Source organism: Lissotriton vulgaris, unplaced genomic scaffold (genome assembly GCF_964263255.1).
Source record: "Lissotriton vulgaris unplaced genomic scaffold, aLisVul1.2 SCAFFOLD_1167, whole genome shotgun sequence".
Classification (NCBI taxonomy): Eukaryota; Metazoa; Chordata; class Amphibia; order Caudata; family Salamandridae; genus Lissotriton; species Lissotriton vulgaris.
The window spans coordinates 134300-160617 of NW_028245825.1; the positions used below are offsets into that span (position 1 = coordinate 134300).

General features: G+C 47.8%; 1 protein-coding gene across 1 annotated transcript in view; it reads right to left on the reverse strand.

The window, feature by feature from the left end:
• Positions 1 to 26318, reverse strand: part of LOC147666283 (protein PRRC2C-like) — a 240013-nt gene that overhangs the window by 79737 nt on the left and 133958 nt on the right. Inside the window, exon 5 of the mRNA XM_086949160.1 lies at positions 24512 to 24628. Within this exon, the coding sequence (XP_086805286.1) occupies positions 24512 to 24628 (117 nt within the window). The remainder of the gene's footprint in view (positions 1 to 24511; positions 24629 to 26318) is intronic.

The window sequence follows — 26318 nt, forward strand, 5'->3', positions numbered from 1 at the left end:
GTTGTCCTCGTCCGTAATTTCGACAGGAAAAGTCCATTGGAGCCCCGCTGGAAGTCTCCGAAGACCGTTCTTCTGACTACAAAGACCGCAGTCAAGTTGGAAGGCAGAAAGGGGTGGGTACACCTAAGCCATATCAAAACATTCCCAGGACTGAAACCGGAACAAGACACACCCACCCCCACCAAAGACTGTGATAACAAAGACTTTACCGAAGTTAAAAGAGAAAAGACTCCTCAAGAACAATATCGTATGAAATTGCGATCTAGCAAGTCAGACAGTTTAATTGTTTAAGTCCTCCCCTAGGTGAATCGGTTAAATAGTTTCTGACATGTATCCCCTAGATCGAGTTAGAGAGAGAGAAGAAAAGAAAAGAACATATTGCAAATCACTTCGTAGTCACTGCATAGTGACACTAATAATTATGTTTATTCTCAGTATTTTAATCATTGTTGCTAGCATCTTGTTACCCATATATTATCCTATTTTCAAGCGTGAACAATCTGCTTACAATGTCTCTGCTGAACACACGTTTAGTGAGTTACCTCCTCATGAGCTTTCCTACAGACTCGCGCTGCGCAACAATACATTCATTAGTATGTTACATCATTCTCATCAAACTAACAATGCTACAAATTGCTGGATATGTGGCCGACTCCCTCCCTACCAGAATTACAAGGGAGCCTTGCCTCTCTTTCCGTATCCGTTCACTCACAATGGCTCCTGCGGAGCATGGTTTAAGATAATTAATTCTTTAGATCCCGATATTGCTGTTTTCGATGGGGGTTGGGTTTGGGGAAACCTGAACTTGGTCCTACTAGACGTCTGTTACCCAGATAAGGAGGGACTCCCCACTAGAATAGGAACTGATCTAGAAAATGAAGTATATGGATTAGGTAATTATACAATTAGCCTTATGATTCTTACTGTCGAATCCGAAGCCACACCAGTTCTACCTATTATGTCAGTACTGCCAGTCACTGGTGAATTATGTATCAAGAAGAAAGGTTCAGTACACTTAGGTCATAGTAAATGCACTACTGTGGTCGAATTCAGTGATGATGGAAAATCATCTTTCAAAGCTATCAGTCATTCTTACTTTGTTTGTGGTCATACCGCATACATTCGCCTACCTCCAGATTGGGATGGTACCTGTTACATTGCATTCCTTCTGCCACCTGTTTTTCTAGCCCCTTCCGATTACCATAGAAATAGCAATCTAGTAAAGAATAGAGCCAGAAGAGGTGCCCCCCTTGTCGACTACACGGAAACGGCATGGGAACAGTACACTGATTTTAATAAAGGATTCTTTTTCTTCTTGGGCCCTGTCCAGAATAGTAAATTAATACGCAGATTAACTAGAACACTTGAAGCCGTAGTAAATGAAACTACCTCCGCCTTAGGTAACTTAACAGAAGAGCAGTCCGCTATGCGGGTTGTTGTTCTTCAGAATCGTCTTGTAATTGACGTCATCTTGGCAGATAGAGGTGGAGCCTGTAAGGTCATCGGGTCAAGCTGCTGTGTTTTCATTCCACAGAATGCACCATCTGTATATCAAGCTATCACCCGTCTTCATAAAATTGCAAATCAGATACATCAGAATCCAGGCACCTGGACTTGGTCCGGTTGGTTCTGGACAACGTTAACAGCTTGGGGATGGAAGATCCTATCCTTCCTAGGCATTGGCCTAGTCCTAGTATTCAGTTGCTGCCTGTGCCTGCAGTGTGGGCCAGCGATCTGTGGACTGTGTGCCACCTCTTGTATTGAACATTCTAGTTTCCACTCAAAACGTAACCGAAAGAAAGAAGAACAAATGATGTTACAAGAACAGACTGATCGATTCATGAGGATCGATATTTCATGAAGGGTCCGTAGGGAACAAGGAGGGAATGAGGAAAATTAAATTTTGGTCATGATGTGTTCCCTAGCGCGTACCCCACCGACTCCATGTACCAGCTTAACGTGCATGTAACTTCCCTCCTGTGCCAGCTATGAAGACGCAAATACATTTGCGTCCACCGTCAACTTGTCCTCTTTCAGGCCCACCATGAATGGATTATATAGTCCGTTCCTAAGTATGCTATGCCACCGTCTTTTTGTAGTACACTTTTCACTTTTTCCTGCTCTAGCCAGAGTAGGCCCTGAATTCCTGCCATCTGAACCTCTTTTGTGGCTCCTGACTCTGCCCAGGCTACCTCTGTACTCGTGAACTCTGTCCTACATTCAGCGCGGCCCCTTGCGCTCAGCTCAAGCCTGCTTTCTGCCAAGACTGACTATAACCTTCGAGTTATCTGTTCCGCTCCCCGAGAATACATTCCTGCCTACTAGATCCTGTAAACATCCTCTCCAGCTGCAGAGCCAAAAAGGGCCGACCTGTCTTAATGCAAGTAATTCATAGCCTCCGTTGCCATGCTTCCATGGAAGGCCCCGTGCCCCCACGCTTCACATGTAGACACTTAGGCGCTCATACACGCATCCACAGTTAGCATAGAACAGCCTCTACCCTAGAGACCTTTTCCGCCCAGATAGTATAGTTCCTAAACATCAGATATCAGATATGATAGAAGTACAAGTTGATCTGACATGCCAGACTTCTGTCTCTTTCCGTCAGTGTAAATGTCAAGACCCCTGCACCCCGTCAATCACACGTCATGCAGCTGCGCGCGCATCCAAGCTTCCGATTTCTGCTGACATTGCAACATTCTGTTAGCACCACCCCTTGGTGCCACCCACTTGCGTCACCTATCAGTGACGTTTCTAGCACACACCTCTAGTTCACGCCTAGTTTACGCCTCTTGATGATGTATTGGTACCACGTGTATACTGTTATCTTGTCTTCTCTCAGCTGTCACGCCTCTTACATTGAACCTTATGATGTAAATCAAGTATATAAGCTATGTATTGTCAATAAAGGAGAGCGCGCTCATCTATCCCTTCTGACACCCCTGTGGTGGTCAGAACATGATATCCTGATTCCTTTATGAGGAATAAAACCCTTAGAAACTCTAACACCACGGACTCTGTTTTCTTTCCTTCTGATTGAGTTATCATCGATTAAGTACTTACCTGCATAGAAATTAAGAGAGTAAATTAATTATTTACGTCAATGGCACTAGTGTTAACGGCTCTGGCCGCGGTGTCTGCTGCGTCCAGTGCACATTTGATAGAAGCATTTGATATCAGCTTCCCTTCCTGTATGAGCATCTCAGCTGATGAGGCTTGAACAGATTCACTGTGAATCCAAGATCGTGGAGCAGCTGCACTGTTATGAGAGTGTGTCGTAGACAGTTTTGTTGCAAGCGGACTTTAATGAGCCAGTTGTCTAAGTATGGGAAGACATAAATGTGTTGTCTTTGTAGATGAGCTGCGACTACTGCCAGACATTTGGTGAAAACCCTGGTGCAGTAGTGACTCCGAATGGGAGCACTTTGAATTGATAATGTTGTTGGCCCGTTAATACAAATCTGAGGTATTTGCGGTGAGCAGGGTGTATCGGGATTAACCCTGGGTGGGTAACTCCACTCCGCCAGTGGCGTTTGCGGAGATTTGCCTACTCCGCGCTCCGTTGCGAACGCGGAAGTAGGCAAAACTCCACCTCCGGGGTAGAGCGGAGTTAGCCGCTCCCTCCCTCTCCCAAATTCTTTAAAAATGATAAAAGAAGGAACTTACCTGTGTGTCTGCCACCTCCCCTGCCTAGCCGCTGTACTTCCTGCTCCTCTCGTGTCCTTCATTGAAAAAAAACACACTAAGTTGTACGTCTTGCGCAAGTTGTATAACGTAGTGTTTTTTTTTCAATTAAGGACGCAAAAGGAGCAGGAAGGAGAGCGGCAGACATGCAGTAAGTGCCTTTTATCATTTTTAAAGAATTTGGGATGGGGCGGAGAGGATATCCACTGAGTTTTTTTCAAACTCCTTGGAGCTACGCAGAGGCACTAAACCAGCTCAACCCACCCTTAATGGGAAGTGAAAGTAGGCGTCCTTTAAGTCCAGAGTGGATAGTAATTCGCCTAGCTGAAGGAGCGAGAGCACTTGTTGGAGTGTCACCATATGAAAGTGATCAGATTGTATGTATAGATTCGGATCTCGGAGGTCTAGTATAGGCCTGGGAGAGCAGTCTTTTTTGGGAACCAAGAAGTACAGAGAGTATACACCGTCCCATAGATATTGTAATGGGTCTGGTTGTATAGCTCCTTTTTCTAAAAGAGAGAACTTGTTTGAGAAGGTTGAGATGTTCTTGTGAGATAGCCTGTGAGCTTGGAGAAATATTTGGGGATGTGCCTGCAAGTTCCATGCAATAACCTTATTGAATAATTTGTAGAACCCATCTGTCGGAGGCGACTGTATTCCAGATGGGTAGAAATACGGAGAGACGTACCCCCCGACAGGAGTGGAATGATCGGGGTAGAGGAAGGAGGTCACTGTTTGGTATTTGCAGGTAAAGTGCCTGTTGAGTTGCCTCTGCCGCTTCCCTTTCCGTTGTTCCCTCTAAATCCTCCTCTAAAGTAACCTCTTGATGAGGGCAATTGAATATTGCCCTTGTAAGAGGAGGGATTCTCTCCTGAAATGTTTTTAGAGACACCCATATAAAAAGGAGCAACATAAGGATCCCCGATTGGAAGAGAGTTGCAAATCGCCCATGGATTTGGCGACCTCAGATCTTTTTCATTTCCTTTAAAGAAGAGTAGGACCGAAAAGGTGCTCTTTATCAAAGTTGGTTAAGAATAGAGGCTTGGACCTCTGGTTTGAATCCCAAAATCCTCAGCCAAACATGTCTGTGTATAAGTACTCTGGTGTTGACTGCCCAGTCTAAGGCGAACCTAATAGAAGTATTGGTAATTCTTTTTCCAAACTGATTGAGGTCATTGGCTTTTGTTTTGTGCTGATCAGGCAAAAACTGGATTAATTTTCTAGCTTATCGTAATGAGCTCTGTCGTAGCGAGCTAATAGAGCTTGTGCATTTGCAATTCGCAAATGATTGGCTGCTTGTGATGCTATTCTTTTACCCAAGGCATCGATTATTTTGACTCCTTATCAGGAGGAGGGGCATCACCTGTGGTCTGTGAGTTGGTCCTCTTCGAGAGTTGGAGACAACAAGGGAGTCTAATGGAAGTTGATCCTTGATGCAAGTTAGGTCAGTAGGTGCTGGCTTTTACTTTCTCTACTCTGTGTAATAAGTCTTGCCCGCACAGGGTCTTAAAAAATCTCGTCAGTATGCTTAAGCATTCCCGTGAGCATAGGTAGTGTTTGTGTAGATCTGAGGGGAACTTAAAGTCCCACAGAGAAAACCCTCTTCAAGAGCCTCTGTGTAACTCCAGCTTATGGTATTGAGCAGCCCTGAATAATAGCTCTATATACCCTATGTTGTCACCAGCTAGTGAGGGTTTGGAAGGTTATAGATCCGGATCATTGTCAGTGTTTGGATCGGTGTTATAGTCCTCCCAGGGGTCAGTGATGTCCTGTTGCCTATCTTCATCCCCATCATATTGTAGAGCAGGTGATAGTGGTTGTGTAGAATTTGTAGGTGTGATCAGAAAATTTGTGTCAGTGAGTGAAGGAGGTGAAATAGAAGGAGGAGAAGGGTTAGTACCCACATTCTTGCGTTTCAAAGTAATGTGGTAGTCCGCCTGTGGGCCCATTTTCCTTTTTTCTGCGAGTTGAACATGAATAGGTCCAGTATCTGGAAGGATGACCAGTTCATTTTGTTTTTACAGGCGGAACGTCGAAACAAGGCTCTTTGGATGGCAAAGTCGTCTCCCCTTTGGGCGCTATACTTTTCGGCGTCAAAAGTTTCGGCTCTGAAGATTTACTCTTTGGTAGCGCGATGATGGTAATGACTACGTGCTTCGACACCAGCATGGGGCCGACTCTATACCGAGCCGGAAGGCTTCGACTTGTGTTTCAATGCAGGGCCCAAGGGCGGGCATCTGAAACTTTCTCAGTGCCGACCTTGGCCAGAGGAAGGACCGGAGCCTTTTTCTTTGGAAAGTGTTGGGGTAGGGAGGTACGCTGGCCTGGTATTACTTGCTCTTGTTCTTCCATGTCGGAATCTGCATCGGACATAGAGGTTTTCCTCCTCCTCTTCGGCTCCTTGAGCGTGGAACTCTTGATCTGAATCTTCATCGAAGATGTCCAGTGCATAGCCGCATTGTCAGTGCATTTCGTGACGTTGAGCCAGACTATCACAAGCGTCTTTTTGGATCAAAACGATTGGCACGCATCGCAGTCTTGTTCGTCGTGTTCCAGGGACAGGCAGAGATTGCACACTTAGTGTAAGTCGGTGCGCGGAAACTTAGCACGACACCCAGAACAGAGTTTGAATGGAGTCCGTTCCATCGACTGCTAGCGAGCCTGACGTGGGTAGGCCAGATTGCCCTCCACGAATTTTCTGATCGAAGACTGAGTTGAAACAGTATGCGGACAATGGGAAACTCGATCGGGAAAAAATACCGTCAAGGGTAGTGGATTGCATGCCATAGGGGACCGAGAAAGGAATATGCGACTTACCAGTATACATCTGTTCTTGGCATGTAGGGCTGCTGACATTCATATCTGTGCTTAGATCGAAGCCTAGTGTTGGGTCTGGTTGATTGCACATTGTTGTCCTGGAAGAGACTTCGAAGTATCACGAGATAGGTGGCTCCTCCCCTGGACTACAGTGCGCAGGGGCATCCTCTCCATCTTCAGATTCTTTTTCGCCATTGTGGCAGAGATGGAGTACAGTAAGTGATGGCCATGCCTGAAAATGATTCCGAGTGCTACAGCTGCGACAGGCACCGGGGATGAGGGTGGACGATATGAATGTCAGCAGCCCTACATGCCAAGAACAGATGCATACTGGTAAGTATCATATTCCGTTGAGGCATGTGGGCTGTTGAATTCATATCTGTGCATAGAATAAATAGCAGTTACCTCCTTAGCGGTGGTTGCCCGTGCCGGCTGCAGCAGTCTGAAAAAGAGTTCTAAGAACAGCCTGTCCTACAGCAGCTTGCTGCTTGGAGTGTACATCTACGCAGTAGTTTTTTGTAAATGTATGTATGGTGGTCCATGTGGCTGCTCTACATATATCTTCTAGAGGAATGTTACCTAGGAAAGCCATGGATGCCCCTAACTTGCGTGTGGAATGCGCTCTAGGGGGAACTGTTAATGTGCGTTTAGCCTTCTGATAACATATCTGTATGCACTTAACAATCCATCTGGCTATACCGGATTTGGAAATGGGGTTGCCTTTGTGCTGTGGAGAGAAGGCAACAAACAGTAGTTTAGTTTTTCTGAAATCTTTTGTCCTGTCTATGTAATACAGGAGAGCTCTTAACATCCAGTGTGTGTGTGTAGTGCTCGGTCTGCTACTGAATCTGGATTGGGGAAGAAAACGGGCAGTTCTATGGTCTGCTTAATGTGGAACAGCGACACGTCCTTAGGCATATATTTAGGGTTGGTACACAGCACTACCCTATTAGCATGAATTTGTATGAAAGGCTCTTGAATAGTTAGGGCTTGAAGCTCACCAACTCTTCTTAGCGATGTGATTGCTACAAGAAAGGCCACTTCCATGTCAGAAACTATTTCACAAGAGTGAAGAGGACCAAAGGGTGGTCCCATTAGTCTGGTGAGAGCTATGTTCAGATTCCAGACAGGTGAAGGTGGGTGTCTGGGAGGAATCACTCTTTTGAGTCCCTCCATAAATGCTTTAATGGCCGGCACCCTGAAAAGGGAAAGGTGCTGCCCAGGGCTTTAAGTGGGAAAAAAAACTGGGGGTGCTCTAAAAGGGGCGTGGCGAATCTCGTAAAGGGGTGTGGCCTATCTGAGTAGGGGCGTGGTCTATCCGAGTAGGGGCGTGGCACAGATACAGGCCCTCACCACCTCTACAGCACGGATACAGGCCCTCCCCACCCCTCCAGCACAGACACAGGCCCTCGCCACCTCTCCAGCACAGGTACAGGCCCACGCCATCGACACAGCACAGATACAGGCCCTCACCACCTCTACAGCACAGATACAGGCCCTCACCACCTCTCCAGTACAGACACAGGCCCTCACCACCCCCCAGCACAGACACAGGCCCTCCTCCCCTCTCCTATACATATCCAGGCCCTCACCAATTCTACAGCACAGACACAGGCCCCCATACCCCCTCCCGCACATATACAGGCCCCCACCACCTCTCCAGCACAGAGGCAGGCCCCCACCACCTCTACAGCGCATATGCAGGCCCCCACCACCTCTACAGCGCATATGCAGGCCCCCACCACCTCTAAGGCACAGATGCAGGCCCCCACCGCCTCTACAGCACAGATACAGGCACCCGCCCCCCCTCCAGCACAGACACAGGCCCTCCCCGCCCCTCCAGCACAGACACAGGCCCTCCCAACCTCTCCAGCACAGACACCAACCATCCCCACCTCTCCAGCACAGACACCGGCCATCCCCACCTCTCCAGCACAGACACCGGCCATCCCCACCTCTCCAGCACAGACACCGGCCATCCCCACCTCTCCAGCACAGACACCGGCCATCTCCACCTCTCCAGCACAGACACCGGCCCCAACCACCTGTACAGTCCCTTTAATCCCCCCCACCCCCGTGACTTTCCCAACTAAGCTGTACAGTTTTTCGACGTACCCTTTGGATAATATACATCTCAGAGTCAAAGATAAGCATCAAGTAACTAAAAGTGACAAAACAATTAGTTGCAGAGTACAGTCCCTTGCCAGTCCCTGTCAATAACAAAACACGCATAAAAAACAAAGATGCAAGTTTGTGACTAGAATCTACACGTTATGCCAGCTGAAACAAAAAAAAAGATTATAATCAAACTGTGGGGATAACCCACTGCACTTACCGATCAAGGATGGGGCTCCACAGGGGAAAAATGCTGAAACTAATTTCCCCGACCTCTCCAATTCTAAAAACTGAGCCAATTCATCAAGTGAAGGTCGGGCTGGTCGTCCTGGAGCAGGCTGCCAGGGGGCCTCTGCCTCTTCAGTTTTTCATCATCCACGACGTTGCTCCTGCCCTGGCTGCAATGGTAAAAGTCCCGAGCTGGCACCACCGCGACGTTGCTTCTGCGCTGGAAAGAGAGGAGAGAAGGGAAATCCTGAGAGAAAATGGCTCTCTTAAAGGATTTCCCTTCCTCCAACGAAGCTCACCTGGCATGACGTCATGCCGTGACTACTACTGAGTGAGGAAACTGAGCTCTCACTGCAGTAGTGCAAAATGTCACAGACAGGTTTCCTAAACGAGCAGCAACCGCCATGGCTTTAAGTGGGCAGAGGCAGAGAGTGAGCAGCGGCAGTTTTTTTTGGGGCCCTCGATACGAGTCTGGAAAAAAAAAGGACTACCTTTGCCAGCCGGGAAAATAGAGCCCGATAGAGACCCGTTTCGAGGGCCCCAAAAAAAAACTGCCGGTGCTCAGACCCGGACTTGACCCGGCCCACTTAAAGCCCTGGTGCTGCCTGTTCTGAAGATAAGCTGCCATTGCAGCTAAATGTATCCTGATGGAACTATATGCCAGATTGCATCTGTATAGATGTAACAAATAACAATGTTTTGCGTTGATGCATCTAGCGGATTTATGTCATTATTGGAACAGTAAATGACAAATCGCTTACATTTCGCCGCATAGCACGCCCTGGTGGTAGGTCTTGCCTCCTTGATGTTCATACAGTCAGGGGGCAGGTTTAGGTAGCCGAACTAGGACCTCAGGAGCCATATTGCAAGGCTCAACTGTTGCGGATCTGGGTGCTGAATGTCTCCACAGCTCTGAGTGAGGAGACTGGGTTTGAGTCGCAGTCGTTGGTGAGGCACCACTGAAAGTTACAGGAACACGGTGTACCACGCCTGCCTTGCCCATGTTGGAGCAACCAGGATGAGCGTCATGGAGTGCTGCCGCAGTTTGCGTGCCACTAGCGGTATGAGCGGTGCTGGAGGAAAAGCGTACGCAAATCTGCCTGACCAGTTCATCCATATCGCATTGCCCTGAGACTGCGGGTGTGGGAACCTGGCAGCGAAGGTTTGGCATTTTGCGTTTTCCTTTGTGGCGAAGAGGTCTATCTCTGGATGACCCCACCGCTGGAAATCTGGTTGGAGCACTGAGGGGTGAATCTCGCACTCGTGCATCTGATGGCTGTGCCTGCTGAGCAGGTCCACCATCTGGCTGTCCTTGCCTGGGAGATGTTCCGCCATGAAGAACATGTTTCTTTGAATGGCCCACTTCCACATGCTCTGGGATAGATGTGATAATTGTGGGGAGTGTGTGCCTCCCTGATTCTGGATGTAATACATGGCAGTTATGTTGTCCGTCCGGATCAGCACGACTTTGTTCCACAAATGCAAATTGAACGCCTTCATCGCCAAGAAGATTGCGATCAGCTCCACCAGGTTGATGTGCATCTTTTGCTGCTGCGTCGTCCATAGACCCTGCACTGTATAATGGAGGACACGCGCTCTCCAGCCCTGGAGAGATGTGTCCGTTGTTAGCACTATTTGTGGGACAGGCTCTTGGAACGGTCTTCCCCTGCAAAGGTTTTGTGTGTTCCACCAATGCAGAGAGTTGTATGCACGACCGGTCACCAACACTAGGTCTTTGAGATGTCCCTGAGCCTGGTTCCACCGTCGTGCCAAATACTCCTGAAGAGGACGCATGTGTAGTCTCGCATGAGGGACTATGAAGATGCAGGAGGCCATCATACCTAATCATACCTATCAGCTGCATGAATACTTGCGCTGGGAGTGAGTGTTGAGGCCTGAATTTCTGAATCAGCAATTGCATGCTGTTGATTCTGGCAGAGTTCGGCTGCGCTGTTGCTGTCAGAGTGTTTATGGTCGCTCCTAGGTACTGTCGTACATGTGCGGGTTGAAGATGAGATTTTGGGTAATTCAGTGAAAATCCTAGACTGTGTAGGAGGTGAATTGTGCGGGACACGTGGCTGGCACATTGCTGGGCCGACTTTTCTTTGACAAGCCAGTGGTCCAGATAAGGATAGACATGGATGTGTTGTCTCCGAAGGTGCGCAGCCACTGTCGCTAAGCATTTGGTAAACATTCTGTGGGCTGTAGTGACCCCAAAAGGCAGGACCTTGAACTGGTAATACTGGTTGTTTATTGAGAACCTGAGATATTTCCTGTTTCCTGGGTGAATGGGAATGTGGAAATATGCATCCTTTAGGTTGAGGGTTGCTAGGAAGTCCCCTTGACTGAGCAATGGTAAGACTTGCTGCAAAGTCAGCATGTGAAAATGTTCTGACAAGATGTACTGGTTCAGGGGTCCGAGGTCTACAATGGGCCGGAGAGACCCGTCATTTTTTGGGATTAAGTACAGTGAGTACACCCCTGTACCCTGTTCTAAAGGCACGAGTTCTATGGCAGCATGCAGAGGACTTCTTGCTGCAATAAGTGCATGTGCTCTGCGGACATAGGACGGTGCCTTGGGGGTATGTTGGGTGGAGGTTAGTTCTAGACAATAGCCGTATTGTATAAGTTGTCTCACCCACCTGTCTGTGGTAATGCCTTCCCAGACTGGCAGGAAGTGCTGAAGTCGTCCCCCGACCGGTGTTACATAGTCTGGGGGCAGTGACAAGACGTCACTGTTTATTTGTAGCAGAGGATCTGGCATTATTTCCACGTTTTCTGCCTTTGGTACTGTTCCCACGATATCCACCCCTATTGTTTTTGTTATAGGTGGTCTGTGTGCTCCCTTTGTTGTATTGGGCCTGCTGTGATGCTTGACCTCGAGGCTCCCCTGTTACTGGAGCGATGAAAGGAACCACCCCTGAACTGTTGTGACTGCAGGGCTCCCATGGATTTTGCGGTCAGTGTCTTTCTTAATTTTTTCTAGGGTCGTGTCTACATCAGGACCAAATAGAAAGTCAGGGTTAACTGGCTGATTAAGCAAAGTTGTTTGGATCTCCGGCTTAAAACCAGAGATGCGCAGCCAGGCATGCCTTCTAAGCATCACACTTGTGTTGATGGCGCTAGCTGCCGTGTCTGCTGCATCCAGCGCACATTTAATGGATACATTTGAAATCAGCTTTCCCTCCTATATCAGCATTTCTGATCCCTCCTTATAAGCATCAGGCAGGTGTTGTAGTAGCTGCTCTAACGTGTCGTAATGCGCCCTATCATATCTAGCTAATAGGGCCTGTGTATTTGAGATCCTCCAAATATTTGCCGCTTGAGCCGCTACTCGTTTGCCAGAAGCTTCCAAGATTTTGGATTCTTTGTCCAGAGGAGGAGCATCAACACTTTTCTTAGTTTGCTCTCTTACGAGCATTAGCCACCACCAGGGAGTCAAATGGGAGCTGGCCCTTGATATACGTAGGGTCTACAGGCGCAGGCCGGTATTTCCTTTCAATCCTTGGGTTTACAACCCTTGCCCTTGTTGTCTCCTTGAAAATGTCACCAGCGTGTTTAAGGACACCCTTTAGCATAGGCAATGTCTTTACCGATCTTTCCGAAGTTGAGAAAGTATCAGACAAAAAGTCTTCCTCCACTAGGTCAGCGTGCATTTCCACGTCAAGGTTATTGGCTGCCCTTTCAATTAATGCGTTAAACGCAGCAGTGTCTTCAGTAGGCGAAGTTTTAACAGTATAGGACTGAGTGTCAGGCGTGGTGTGTGGCTCAACAGGGTCAGTCCAGGGTTGAGGTTCCTCTTGATCCGTGTCAATAGGATAAGTGAATTCATCCTCATTGTATCCCTCCCCCACATCCTTGTTGCTATGTGTGGGAGAATAGGCATATTTTTGTCCATAGGACTCCACAGGTTCAAAAAGAACAGGTTCGGTGGCAGAGTCCCTTTTCTTTTTGAGTGGGATCTTGTATGACTCCAAAGGATTTTCTTGAACGATCCTCCTTTTGTAAATAGCGAGTCTGCCTGAATCAGAGTCTATGAATAGTTTTGACTGATTGTCATAGGAGGGCGCTTGGAACACCACGTCCTCAGTGGGCCGATTTTGAGATACTACCGACACTTTTTTGGCTGTGTCGGTGCTTTTTTGTGTCTCGAACGCCTTGGGCCGAGCGGTCGGGTGTAGTCCGTACTTGATTGGTGGCTGAAGCATTGGGGCCGAACCGACCTTTTCAGAGGGTGACGCAGTCTTCGATCAGACTAACTTCGTCTGATCACCAGTGTGCTTGCGGCCGTGCGTCGACTCGAGCTCCCGGTGCGCAGCATGCACGCTCTTTTGCTTCGACGCAACATGTTCTTTCGGGTCGATTTTGCTCTTCGACTAGAGGGTCTTGGCCACTATGGGCTTGGAGGATGGAAGCTTCGGATCGAGAGTCTTCTTAGCCCTGAGTCCTTTGCCAGTGTCGCCATCTTTGGACGTCGACGGCGTCAGCGTGACGTGTTTGACTGTAAATACAGGCTTCGGCGCTCCGATCTTCGGGCAGACGCCCCCTTGTTACCCCAAAGAGCTGATGACCCTCGTGGTTTTGATTGGAGCCGATGACTCCGAAGCTGTCGATCCGAGGACGGTCTTCAGCAGTTGCAGTTTCGGTTTAGCTTCTTTTGGTTTCGGTTTAGATTTCACCGCTGATTGTGGTTGATGGACCGATGGCTCCTTAGAAATATTCTTAGCCGGGCCTTGATGCGGGGCTATAGAATGCGGATTAAGATCTTGGCTAAGGCCTTCCGGCGATGCCTCGACCTGAGCCGTAGAAAGAACAGTGTCAGTATTGGGCCCTGCGATTGGGGTTGGGCCTTGCTCATCGCTCGAGTCGTCGTCGACGGCTCCGATGGCCTGTGCGTCATCTACCTCGACGTCTTCCTCATGGACGTAGTAGTCTTCTTAGTCCTCGTCATAGATAGAGTCGTGCTCCGATGCAGGATCAGACTGTTCAGGATCCTCATCATCGCCCTTGTCGTCATCAGCCTCGAAGAGGTTCTCCGGGTCGGGCGCCGTCTTCTGCGTCGACTGTCTCGCGGCGCGTCGAAGCCGAAGTGTCTTCTTCGACCTGAACCTAGAAAAGGCGATGCAGCTGGCCTCGTCGTGGTCCGGGGATAGGCATTTAGTGCACACTGGGTGCACATCAATGTGAGGGTATTTGGAGTTGCAGACGGAGCAGCTCTTGAACGGGCTCCGTTCCATCGTCGATCGTTGATGGGGCCTCTGGTGTCGAAAAAAGGCAAACGGCCTACGACGTACTGTTCAAAGCACAGGATCAAGTACGTGGCACCGAACGAAAGACAATACAGACGCCCCGAAGGCCTTTTGGCCTTAAGTAAGTGTTTTATATCAATTCCGAACTTGAGTCAAGAAAGTACATCCGAACCCAATGGCGGAAAAAAACAATCTGAAGATGGAGAGGATGCCCATGCGCACTGTAGTCCAGGGGAGGAGCCACTTATCTCGTGATACTTCGAAGCCTCTTCCAGTTCAACAATGTGCAATCATCCGGACCCACATGCCTCGAACCTGTTGTACCAGAGCACCGCAATTCACATCCGAGCCCGGTGGCGGAAAAAAAAACAATGTAACAATGGAGTAGATGGCTATGCGCACAATCACCGAAAGGAGGAGTACCCTACCTCGATACTGGAAAATACTTATTTGAAGAAAAACAAAGTGCAAACATCCGAAACCAACACTAGATGGCAGGCTATGCAAAGCATGTGATCTACAGCTCTCATGTCTCAAACAGTTTTTTTTGTGTTTTGACGAGCTGCTGCTATTTGAAAGTGCCTATCTTCAGATAGCCAGCAGGACTTGTACTTCACCAGTCCTGCTATTTCGAGGAAGCTGGCTCTGTATAGGGTATGCCACTAGGTGGGTATACCGTGCAGAGTCCAGGGGTTCTCCAGAAGTATACAGGGCTCCATGTTAAACCCTAAGTTATCTATTAGTGGTAGTATGGGCAAGCACTCTTCGGTCTAACACAGAGGAGTGCAGGACATTTATTGCACAACATTGACCAATGATGGACACAGGACTCAAAAAGAAGATCCATACCAGCATGAAGGAAAGTGCCAAATTTGTGCATAGTTTCCCCCACTTTTTGCCTGATGTTTGATGTTTCTTGATCAAGTGTGTCCTGGTTTCTCTTATCAGGTACCCGCTCTGTTATTTACTCAAAACTGTACCTTTGATCCAACATTGGCACTCCATTGGCCTACATTTAAGTCCCAAGTAAAGGGTGCCAGGGGCACCAAGGTCCTTGTAGCCAGAGCAAGTCTATATATTTTGCCACCATCAAAGACCTCCTCTGACTCATACACACTGAATGTGTAGTCTGTGGGCCAGGGGGAGTCCTAAAACTACAAGTCGACATGGCAAACGTGTGCCATGCCTACCAAACACAGCCTGTGGCATAGGTCAGTCACCCATCCAGCAGGCCTTATAGCCCTAGGGCAGGGTGCACTATACCATAGATGAGGGCACAGTGGAATGAGCCCTGGGCCCCTACAATACCTGTGCCATTGACAGGTTTTTTCAGTGCAGTAATGCCATAAAGAGAATATATGGTATTGGAGTTTGGCATTACGAACTCCACAGCAGCATAATGGCTTTACTGAAAACTAGGAAGTTCAGTATCAAACTTCTCAGCACATTAAACCCACACTGATGCCAGTGTGGGATTTAATGAAAAATGCACTCAGATGGCATCTTAGAGATGCCTCCTGACTAGTGTTCTGGCTGACTGGCTGCGCGCCAGCTACCACCCCCAGACATGTTTCTGGACCCCCTGGGTCGAGAGCCTCCCAACTCTGTGTACTGAAACATAGAACATCCTGGGCAGTGGTGCGCCAATCAATCAGGTGTATTTGTAAAGCACGCTACTCACCCGTTAGGGTCTCAAGGCGCTGGGAAAGGAGGGATCCGCTACTGCTAGAATAGCCAGGTTTCCTGAAGGAGAGATGGTCCTTGGTCAGTCTTAGGTGGATGGGGAGTGAGTTCCATGTCTTGGCCTCCAGGTAGGAAAAGGATCTTCCTCCGGCGGTGGCTCTGCGAATGCGTGTGACGGTGGCGAGGGAGAGACTGGTCGAGCGGAGCTGGCGGTGGGTGTGTAGAATGTGAGGGGGTTGTTGAGGTACTTGGGGCCCAAGTCGTGGAGAGCCTTGTGAGCGTGGGTGAGTCTGACCATGATTCTCTTGTTGACGGGGAGCCAGTGCAGGTCTCAGGTGGGCAGAGATGTGGTTGTGGCGGGGGAGTTCTAGGATGAGTCGTGCGGAGGAGTTCTGTTTGCGCTGGAGTCTTTTCTGTTGTTTGGCTGTTGTTCCCGCGTAGCGGGTATACCCTTAGTCCAGTCGGCTGGTGACGAGGGCCTGGGTGACAGTCTTCCTGGTTTCGGTTGGGATCCATAGGAAGATCTTTCGGAGCATCGGGTCACCTTCCCATAGGGCTCTTTAAAGTCAGAGGAAACACTCCGTCTGTACGGAAGGCATAGGTAGCTTGAACCAACTAGATGCTCTCTCCATCAGCTTATGGAAACCCCTGACATCCGCTGGGGGAGAATCCACTGGGTCTGGACTAGGCGACACTGGATCCGGGATCACATACTCATCCCACGCAAAGCCTTGATTAGGCCTGTTATCAAAATTCTGATCCTCATCCGAGGAATCATCCTGAACGTCTGGTAGTGCTGGAGGTATATTAGTAGCAGGTGTTTGTGGCTGAGAGAACACCTGGGTTGGCAACTCTGGAGAAACTATCATCGGAGTCGTGGGGTTAGGTATAGATTGAACTGCCGAGACAGAGGCAGCCTGAGTCGTAACCGGAGAGAACCTGGTCATAGTCCTGCAGCATGCTATGGAGATCTGCTAAGAGTGAGGAAGGAACAGACATCTCCTGTCCTGCGGTCTCCTGATGTTAAGAGTGTTGGTAAGAACATTTATGAAGAAACTCGCCTTCAGAATCTGTTCCCTGACATTTTAGTTGAGAGGGACTGTGAGCATACCCAAAGGAGTCCTGATCTTAGTCATCAGAATCCTTCCTCCTCTTCCAGGAACAAAGCAGGACGCAAGGGGGTTACCCTCCTTGGAGAAGTCATGTACGGAGTTATCATTTTCAAGGAAATAGTACTTCTCAGTCGATGACTGCATAATCGACGGTACCGTTGTCGATGGAGTATGTAAGAACGAGTGTTACTTACCTGTAAACAGGTGGTTCTCCGGTATTGGTGTCTTTCATAGATTCACATGCTTGAATATTCCCAGTCGTCGAAGTGAGAGTACCACGGTAAATAAAATGGCAATAAAATACTAACATATGTATGTAAAAACATAACACTAAAAAAGGTAGTTAATACCCAGACCTAATCGGAATACATGGTAGAGAGAAAAAACACTTGTAACATTCCTGTCATTATGTTAGTCCAAACTACAGCCAATCAGGCGCCAGCACCCCTCCAGAACCTTCTCCTCAGAGCTTAGTCCCTCAGATTTTCGTAGCACAAAAGTGACAAAAGAGAAGAGAGCCTCTGAGGGGAGGTGGGTGGGTCACATGTGAATATATTAAAGACACCAATACTGGAGAACCACCTGTCTACAGGTATGTAGCCCTCTTTATTCTCCAGTATTAGGGTATCTTTCATAGATTCGCATGCTTGAATAGAATAGTGAGCAGTAGTAGCCACTAAGGCTCGAATAGTTATGCAAAAGCATGGAAGAAAACTTAATGAGACAATAATAGTCATACGAGTAATAACGGTAAGCATATAAAACCATAATGGAGGAGGGAAGACAGAGGCTCACATTAGTTAAAAAGATTGCGAAGCACTGCCTGTCCCACTGCTGCATCTGCTTCGTTGATGGCATCCAGGCAGTGGTGTTTCGTGAACGTGTGCCTGCTGGACCACGTGGCTGCTCTGCAGATCTGATGAAGCGGCACACCGGCAAACAGGGCAGTAGAGGATGACATCGCCCTGGTGGAATGAGCCCTCACTGAAGACTGAAGAGGCTTGCCGGATTTGATGGCAGAAAGCAATGGCTGAAGAAATCCAACGTGCAATAGTTGGCTTGGTAACAGGACGCCCGTTGCTCTGCCGGAGATTGAAGATCGGCAAAGAAATTTTTCAAGAAAACAGGTTCATTAATGTGGAAATCCGTGGGCACCTTAGGCAAAAATGTTGGATTGGTGCGAAGCACTACACAGTCCGATTTAAATTGGAGAAAAGGAGGCTTAATGGTGAAGGCGGGAATATCACTCGCACACCGTGATGAGGTCAGAGCAAGGAGAAGGACTACCTTCCAGGTTAGAAACTTGAAATACGCCCTGTGGATAGGCTCGAATGGTGCCTTCATTAGTTGAGCCAATACGACATTGAGGTGCCAGGTAGGAGGAGGATGCCGAATAGGTAGGAACTTCCGGAACAATCCTTTGAAAAATTGGCAGATGACTCTGGAAGAACAGAGCAAGGAGGAGCCATCCTGACTGAAACGAGAGATTGCTGCCAAGAAAACTCTCAAAGTGGAATGGGAAAGCCCCGATTGAGCCAGTTGCAAAAAGAATGGGAGCAGCTGAGCCGGAGTGGAATGAATAGGATAGATATTAGCATCTGCGCACCAATGACAGAATCTCTTCCACTTGAGCTTGTAGGTTTTAACTGTAGACGGAAGCTCTGGCCTGAGCGAGAATGTCTCTGCAGTCTGGCGAAATATTCAAATGGGCAAATTCAAGGTGCTCAGGTTCCAGGCCGATAATTTCAGAGAGGAGGGGTCCGGATGGCAAATCTGACCTTTGTTCATCGTGAGGAGATCCGCTCGAGGATGAAGGAGGATGGGCTCGCACTGGGATAGAAGAAGCAGCTCCGAGAAACACGCCTGTCGGGCCATCTGGGGCGATCAGGAGAATGTGGCAAGGCTGTCTCCACATCTTCCACAACACGCGAGGCAGCAGCGGAATCAGAGGAAAAGCGTAGGCGAATAGATCGCACCAGTTCACCAAAAGGGCATTCCCGCACGACCTGTGGTGGGGATGCCAACTTGCGTAAGATGGGCATTTCCTGTTCCCCGGTGTTGCAAAAAGATCCAAGGACGGATGACCCCACCGTCGAAAGACTAAGTCGAGAGTTGGTTGGTTGACTTAACTCCCACTCGCGGGTCAACAACATGGATCTGCTTAGGGAATCCACTAGGATGTTGGAGATGCCTGGTAGATTAACTGCGGTCAGGGTAACCTGGTGACGAGTGCCCAATCCCAGATCGACTGAGCCAGCCGAGACAAGAGTGGAGATTTTATTCCGCCCAGCTTGTTGACATAATGCATACTGGTTGTATTGTCTGCTTGAATAAGCACCGATTCCCCCTGGATCAGAGTATGGAACGACTCGAGTGCCAGAAAGATGGCCATCAACTCCAGTCTGTTGATGTGCCAAGAGCGTTGTAGCAGAGTCCACTTGCCTTTTACAGACAGCCCTTGAAGGTGTGCACCCCATCCTTCTAAGCAGGCGTCCGTTGTTAGAGTGAGTTCTGGAGTGGCGGAAAGGAAAGAAGTCCCTGCTTCCAAGGCTGGATGGCTGCGCCCACCACTGGAGAGCCGCCCTCATGCGAGCGGTTACACTGATGATGTTGAAGCGTAGGCCGAAAGGCAGCACCCTGAACTGGAAGTCTCTCGGTCCCACCCGGAAGCGCAAGTACTTCCGATGCCGTGGAAGAATTGGGACATGGAAGTAAGCGCCCTGGAGGTCGATGGTGGTAATGAAGTCGTCCATGGAGAGAAGATGCAAAATCTCTAAGAGTGTAAGCATACGGAAGGATCGCCACTCGAGATAGTTGAGTGCTCGCAAATCCAGGATCGCCCGCCAGTCTGTCTTTCTGAGTATAAGGAAAAAACAGGAATAGAATCCCATCCCCCTTTGAGACTTGGGAACCACTTCAATAGCACCTTTTTGGATCATAAGACTAATATGCTGGAAAAGCTCCTTGAGGTGGGCCGGAGACGGGTCGGATGGTGGAGTGGGAAGAGGAATCTTGACGAACTCCAGAGCATGGCCCTTATCTACAATTTCCAGAACCCAACGGTCCGAGGTGATTGAGGACCATTGAGAAGAGAACCGGGAGATTCGACCTCCAACTTTTGGGGGGAAAAGGCAAGTCATTGGGTTTGGAAGGCGATCCTCTATAGGAAGACTTCCCCCCCCGTAGGGTTTCGAAGATTGCTGACGGGAGGACTGCTGTTGGTTGGAAGAATATCGTTGATTAACCTGGTGGTAGGAGCGGTATTGAGTGTTTCCTCCGCAAAAAGTAGAAGAGGTGCCGCGGCCACCATGAAAAGACTGCTTACGGAACTGTAAAGTCCCTAAAGAACGAGCAGTGTCAGTGTCTTTAATTGCCTGCAGTGCCTCGTCGACATGTGCACCAAAAAGCGACTCGCCGTCATACAGCATATCCAGGATCTTCGCCTGTACCTCCCGGCGAAAAGAGGTGGAACGTAACCAACCTTGCTGACGCAAAACAGCTGCCCCAGCAAGCTGACGGAAGCCAGTACAAGCATTATCAACAGCGCAGTCAATAATTTCCTCCAACGTTCTCTATACGTCTTGAAGAATTTTCAAGGCTTCCGGGACGAGGACCACAAGAGCAGACAAGTGACCACATTTGGCGGTCGTAGCGGCCTAAAATGGCTAAAGCATTCGCCGCTCTCACCGTAGTAGAGGCCATCGTTGAAAATTTGAGACCAATAGCATCAAGGAGACGACCTTACCGATCAGGAGGAGCTGTATTGGGAGAACTCTGGTTACGGGACCGACGCTGAGCAGCCTTGGTGACCACCGAATCTGGCTTTGGCTGCGCAATCAAGCACGCTGGAGATCCAAAGGGTGCTTTATATTTCTTCTCTAGGCGAGGCATTTGCGCCGGTATGGAATTTGGTGTTTGCATTAATTTTACCCCCTTACTCTAGATGAAAATCGATGGGAACCGTATGGATTTGTTTAAACGGTTGATTCTTGAAGTCGTAGAGAAAACAGTCCTCTCTCTGGACTCTTGGCAGCTTAAAGCGTTGAGCAGCTCTATCAATCAGTTGATGCAAACTTGCAATGTCCACCGGAAGAGAATCCCCTGGTGTCACAGGAGGGGGGATGGCGTCTGAATCTGGTAGTCGTCCCACTCAGCCATGTGACTGGCATCATCATGAACTTCACCATCCTAACGTTCTGGAGGAACGTAATCGTCATACACAGTTGTGTGTATCCGAATGGACGTCTGAACCGGAGGAGAAGGCGGTGGTTGTGGTAGTTGAGCAGCAGCAGAAGCCGCAACAGATGCTGGAGCTGTAAGCTCCGGCGAACCCTGTTGAGATGTCGGGAAACGCCAGTTGTAATCCTCCAACATGGGCTGGAGATTGGAGATGAGCGGCAGAGGCAAAGTCGCAGTTGGAAGCTTCACGGCACGTTCCTCTGCCTGAAAATACTTTTCTTCATCGTCCTCACCATAGTCCTGGCATTTGATAATTAAATCAGAGGCACTGCGTGCCGCCCTGAAGGACTCATCCACATCGTCCTCAGAACCAGAGTCTGCTCGGAACCTGTAGAACACAAGGGCGATGGAGGATGTGGATCACTTGGGATGGACAGCTGGTCAACAGCCATGCTACTTTCCAGTATGCATCTGTTCTTGGCATGTAGAGCTGCAGATTCGTACACTATGCATTAGATCGCCACCTCGTGTTGGGCTCGGTTGATTGCAGGTTGTCTTCTTGGAGAAGTTTTTGTAGTCACGATATAGGTGACTCCTTCCTTGGACAATACTACGCATGGGCATCGGCTCCATCCTTAGATTGTTTTTTTCCCCACTGGGTTCGGATGAAAGTTTCTCCGCTTCAGCTAGAAAAACTTTTCCAGCATCTTCGAAGGGCAAAAAACTTCCACAAACTTCAAGAAACTCCCTTCGACATCGAAGACAACGCTTTGACAACATAACCTCCATTCCGGTCATCGAAGTGGGCCGTTAGGCCAATTGATACCGTGCGGCCTACACCACATGGAAAGAACTCTGTTCAAGAAATGCCCGAAATGCCAGGCAAAATTCCCGCATAGCGATTATCACAAGGTTTGCAACCTCTGTCTATCGCTGGATCAGAACCTGTCCACCTGCACAGCTTGTGCGTGCTTCCGATCAAAGACGACCATCTGGGATGGGAGGGCCCTTCGACACGAGATGAGGAGATCAGCGCCAGCACCGGAGAATATCTTCGATTACGAAGTTCTGCTCGTTCCAGAAGAAGATTCGCCGGATCTCCAGATCGTATCAGAAGCAGATGACCCGGACGACTCCATTCTATCACGTCAACCCGTGAGTACCTCTGCCCCTGCACCGCATACACTGCCCAAGCCAAAGGTCAGCACTCCGCCCAAGGGGCCCAGTCGAGACCAAGTGCTCCCTCCTAAAGCCCAGACTTCTAGCTCGGCTCTGAGGAAGACAACTACACCTTCAGGTGCCTCGGCACTGAGCAAACCGCACGTGCAGATTCCTCCACCTCCATCGGCACCGAAGTCCACAGATGCCACCAGGTGGCGATCTAATGCATAGTGTACGATCTGCAGCTCATAAGCCTCGAACATACACTTCTTGTAGGGATCTTAAGAATACAGTCACAGCTTCCCACAAGAAGAGCAAGGTCTAAATAAAGACTTATTACTTGAAGACCTGCTGGAAATCACAGGAAAAGTTGAAGTTGAGAAAACTGAGCAGGGCTCAGGGAGACTCCCTTCCCACGACTTGCGTTAGAAAATCTGAGGACCTGAGCTCTGAGGAGAAGGTTCTGGAGGGGTGCTGGCGCCAGATTGGCTGTAGTTTGGACTAACATAATGACAGGAATATGTTGCAAGTGTTTTTTCTCTCTACCATGTATTCCTTTGAAGGAATTAAGTCTGGGTATTTACTACCTTTTCTAGTGTGCATTTTATGTGTTATGTTTTTACATACATATGTTATTAGTATTTTATTACTATTTTATTTACCGTGGGACTCCCACTTAGACGACGGGGAATATTCAAGCATGTGAATCTAACAAAGACACCCTAATACTGGAGAAACTAGTCATCTATGTAGTCAACGGAAGAGTCACCATCGATGAGCCGACTGTTGACGACAAGATGGGCGTCGTAGACAATGCTGTCGACGAGACCACAGACAATCCCGCTGTCGTCGCCACGGTCGTCTAGGCACTCGTCGTCATCGCAGTCACCATCGTCGACGACGTCCTCGTCATCACTAAGTTGCGATATCCCCGTCGACATCGCTGTCACAGTGGTCGATCCTGTCGACGCCGACTGTACTGTCGACGGTGTAACTTTAGTCACCTTCCATTTAGACGCCTTTGTCAACTGAGCCTTCTGCTGCGTTGTCGACAACTTGGAGCTTTTCTCCGACTTCTCAGATGACAGAGAAGATGGTTTCTTAAAAGTTGTAGCAGTCTCCACTACTGCTGAAGGCATAGATGGTCCTTCCCTCTCCTTTAAACCGTGGTGAGGAGATTTAACAGGACTTGGGCCCTCAGACTCACGGGGGGTCTTTTTTGAGGCCTTAACTGGACGCTCCACAGAAGGTGAAGGGGAAGCCCTACCCCTTTTGACTGACCTTCTGGATGATGTTGCAGAAGCAGAGTCCTCACTGGCGCTTGACACTGTCTTTTCTGGACTTCAATTTCTGGAGCCAAGTGAGGAGTCGACCCTCATGGTCCCGGAGGGCCTTTAAAGAGAAGGTGCGGCAGATTTTGCAGTCCGCAGCCTTATGAGCTGGATACAGGCAATATATTCAGTCCTTATGCCTGTCCTCCACATACAGCCCTTTCTTGCCACAGGTGGAACACGACTTTCCTCTCCTTGTCAGACATTTTAGAAGAAATACCTAACAATCCTGAAGCAAAAGGTTGAAGAAATCCTCAAATAGAGTAGAAAATGAGCGGAGCTCAAAGGAGACTCCCTAAGCACAACGTGCAGTAGAAAATCTGAGGCTCTGAGGTTCCTTCAGGAGGGTTCTATGGGGTGAGGTTCTTATTGGCTGATGCTTAGTTTGGTCTCTTTTACAAAAACAGGCGGATATGCTACAAAAGGGAATGAGGCTGAGGCCTTTTTTCTTTTTCTTTTGTACCTACTGCTATGTTATTTTTGTTACCGAGACACCCATTCAGACGATTGAGAATGATACAAGCTATGGGAATCTATGAAAGTTTCAATACTGGGGCAAGTGGATCTATTCTAAGTTTAAAACACCTACTACTAAACATGAGTTTACCACTGCAATTTGGCATTTATTTAAAAAACCTTTAGACTGTGTAAATGGGGCAATGTTTTATTCAAAATAATTTTGCAAGATTATTGAAAAATATATTTAAAACTGGACATTCAAACACAAACAACATGTTGAACTACTTGCTTTCAAAACATTTACAATTTGGATTAAATTGATTGGATACATTACCATAGTCATATTAAAGAATAATCAATCCAGTGTGCTGAGAGTAGACTTTAGACATTGGGGCATGAGAATTTAGATCACCCTTGATCAGACCTTTGTAACAAAATTCATAATTTTAACTGCATCATGATGTAGGAAGAATTAGAAAAAAACTCCACATACTTTGAGGTCGTAAGCTTGGGCCAGAAACATCCTCAACTGCATCTTTATCTTTAGTTTGGTCCCCTGCTGCCTGCAGACTAGGAAACTCTTGCTGGAAGTACCTATTCAGTTGTACTCCTTAAAGAGAAAATACATTAAATTAGAGTAGTTTACCTAAAACATTACAGTAGAACTAATCTAAAACCAGAAAAGCTTTAAAAATAACCAAGCATACTCTAAAAACAATCAACACTGACATGAAACTGATATTTCAGGTCAGCTTTAAGACACTGAACACATTCAGTGTTTGCAATAATTAAGCGTAAAGTTGGAAATTGGTAACCAAGAATATATATATTTTTTAAATTATCTGTATATATTTGATATGGAAAATGCTACTTATCAGTATGCATCTGTTCTTGGCATGTAGAGCTGCAGAATCCTACACTTAGCAACAGATCGCCACCTGGTGTTGGGCTCGGATGATTGCAGGTTGTTGTCTTCTTGGAAGAAGTCTTTTGTAGTCACAAGATAGGTGACTCCTCCCTTGGACAATACTGCGCATGGTCATCGACTCCATCAGATTGTTTTTTCGCCATGATGGGAAATGATGGAGTTAGTAGAAGTAAAGAGAAAAGGATGTCCTTGCGTGTGCATCTAAGTAAGATGAGTACTGGAACGGATACAAGTCCCGGGGAGGCGGGAGGGCATGTAGGATTCTGCAGCTCTACATGCCACGAACAGATGCATACTGGTAAGTAGCATTTTCCGTTCGAGGCATATGAGCTGCAGATCCTACATTTAGCAACGATTGTGCAGCAGTGTCTCCCCTAGCGGTGGTCGCTTGTATCCTTTGCAGCATACTGAAAAAGTGTTTTAAGGACAGCTTGGCCTACTGCAGCTTGCTGCTTGGCTTGTATATCAACACAATAGTGTTTAGTGAAGGTTTGTATTGTAGACCATGTTGCCGCCTTGCATTTATCCTCTAATGGTATGTTTCCTATGAAAGCCATAGAGGCTCCTAGTTTGCGAGTGGAGTGTGCTCTAGGAGGAACTATTAGTGAACGTTTAGCCTTGTGAAAGCATATTTGAATACACTTAACAATCCATCTAGTAATACCTCCTTTAGAGATAGGATTGCCTTTGTGTGGGGGGAGAGAAGGATACAAATAGTTGTTTTGTTTTCCCGAATGATTTAGTCCTGTCTGTGTAATATAGTAGAGCTCTTCTAACATCTAGGGTGTGCAAAGCTCTTTTTGAAAAAACACCGGTAACTCTGATTGGTTTAGGTGAAAAGGACTTATCACTTTTGGATTGGGTCTAAGAACCACTTTGTTAGGATGTATTTGAAAAAATGGTTCTTCTGTTGTGAATGCTGGGATTTCACCAACTCTTCTGAGAGAGGTAATGGCAACAAGGAAAGCAGTTTTCCATGTTAGAAATTGTAGTTCACATTTATGTAACGGTTCAAAAGGGGGTCCCATGAGTCTTGTAAGGACTACATTTAGGTTCCATACTGGAGCAGGTGGTAACCTGGGTGGGATTATCCTTTTTAATCCCTCCATAAATGCTTTAATTGCAGGTACTCTAAATAGAGATGAGGTTGTCTATTTTGTAAATATGCTGCAATGCTGCTAGATGCAGGCGTATGGAAGAGTAAGCCAAATTGGACCTTTGTAAATGTAGAAGGTAGCAAATGATATTTTGGATGGAAACATCCAAAGGATCAATGTGACTTTTGTTACAGTATATTGCAAATCGTTTCCACTTTGCAGCATAGCATGCTCTGGTAGTGGGTCTTCTAGCTTCTTTAATTATATCCATGCAG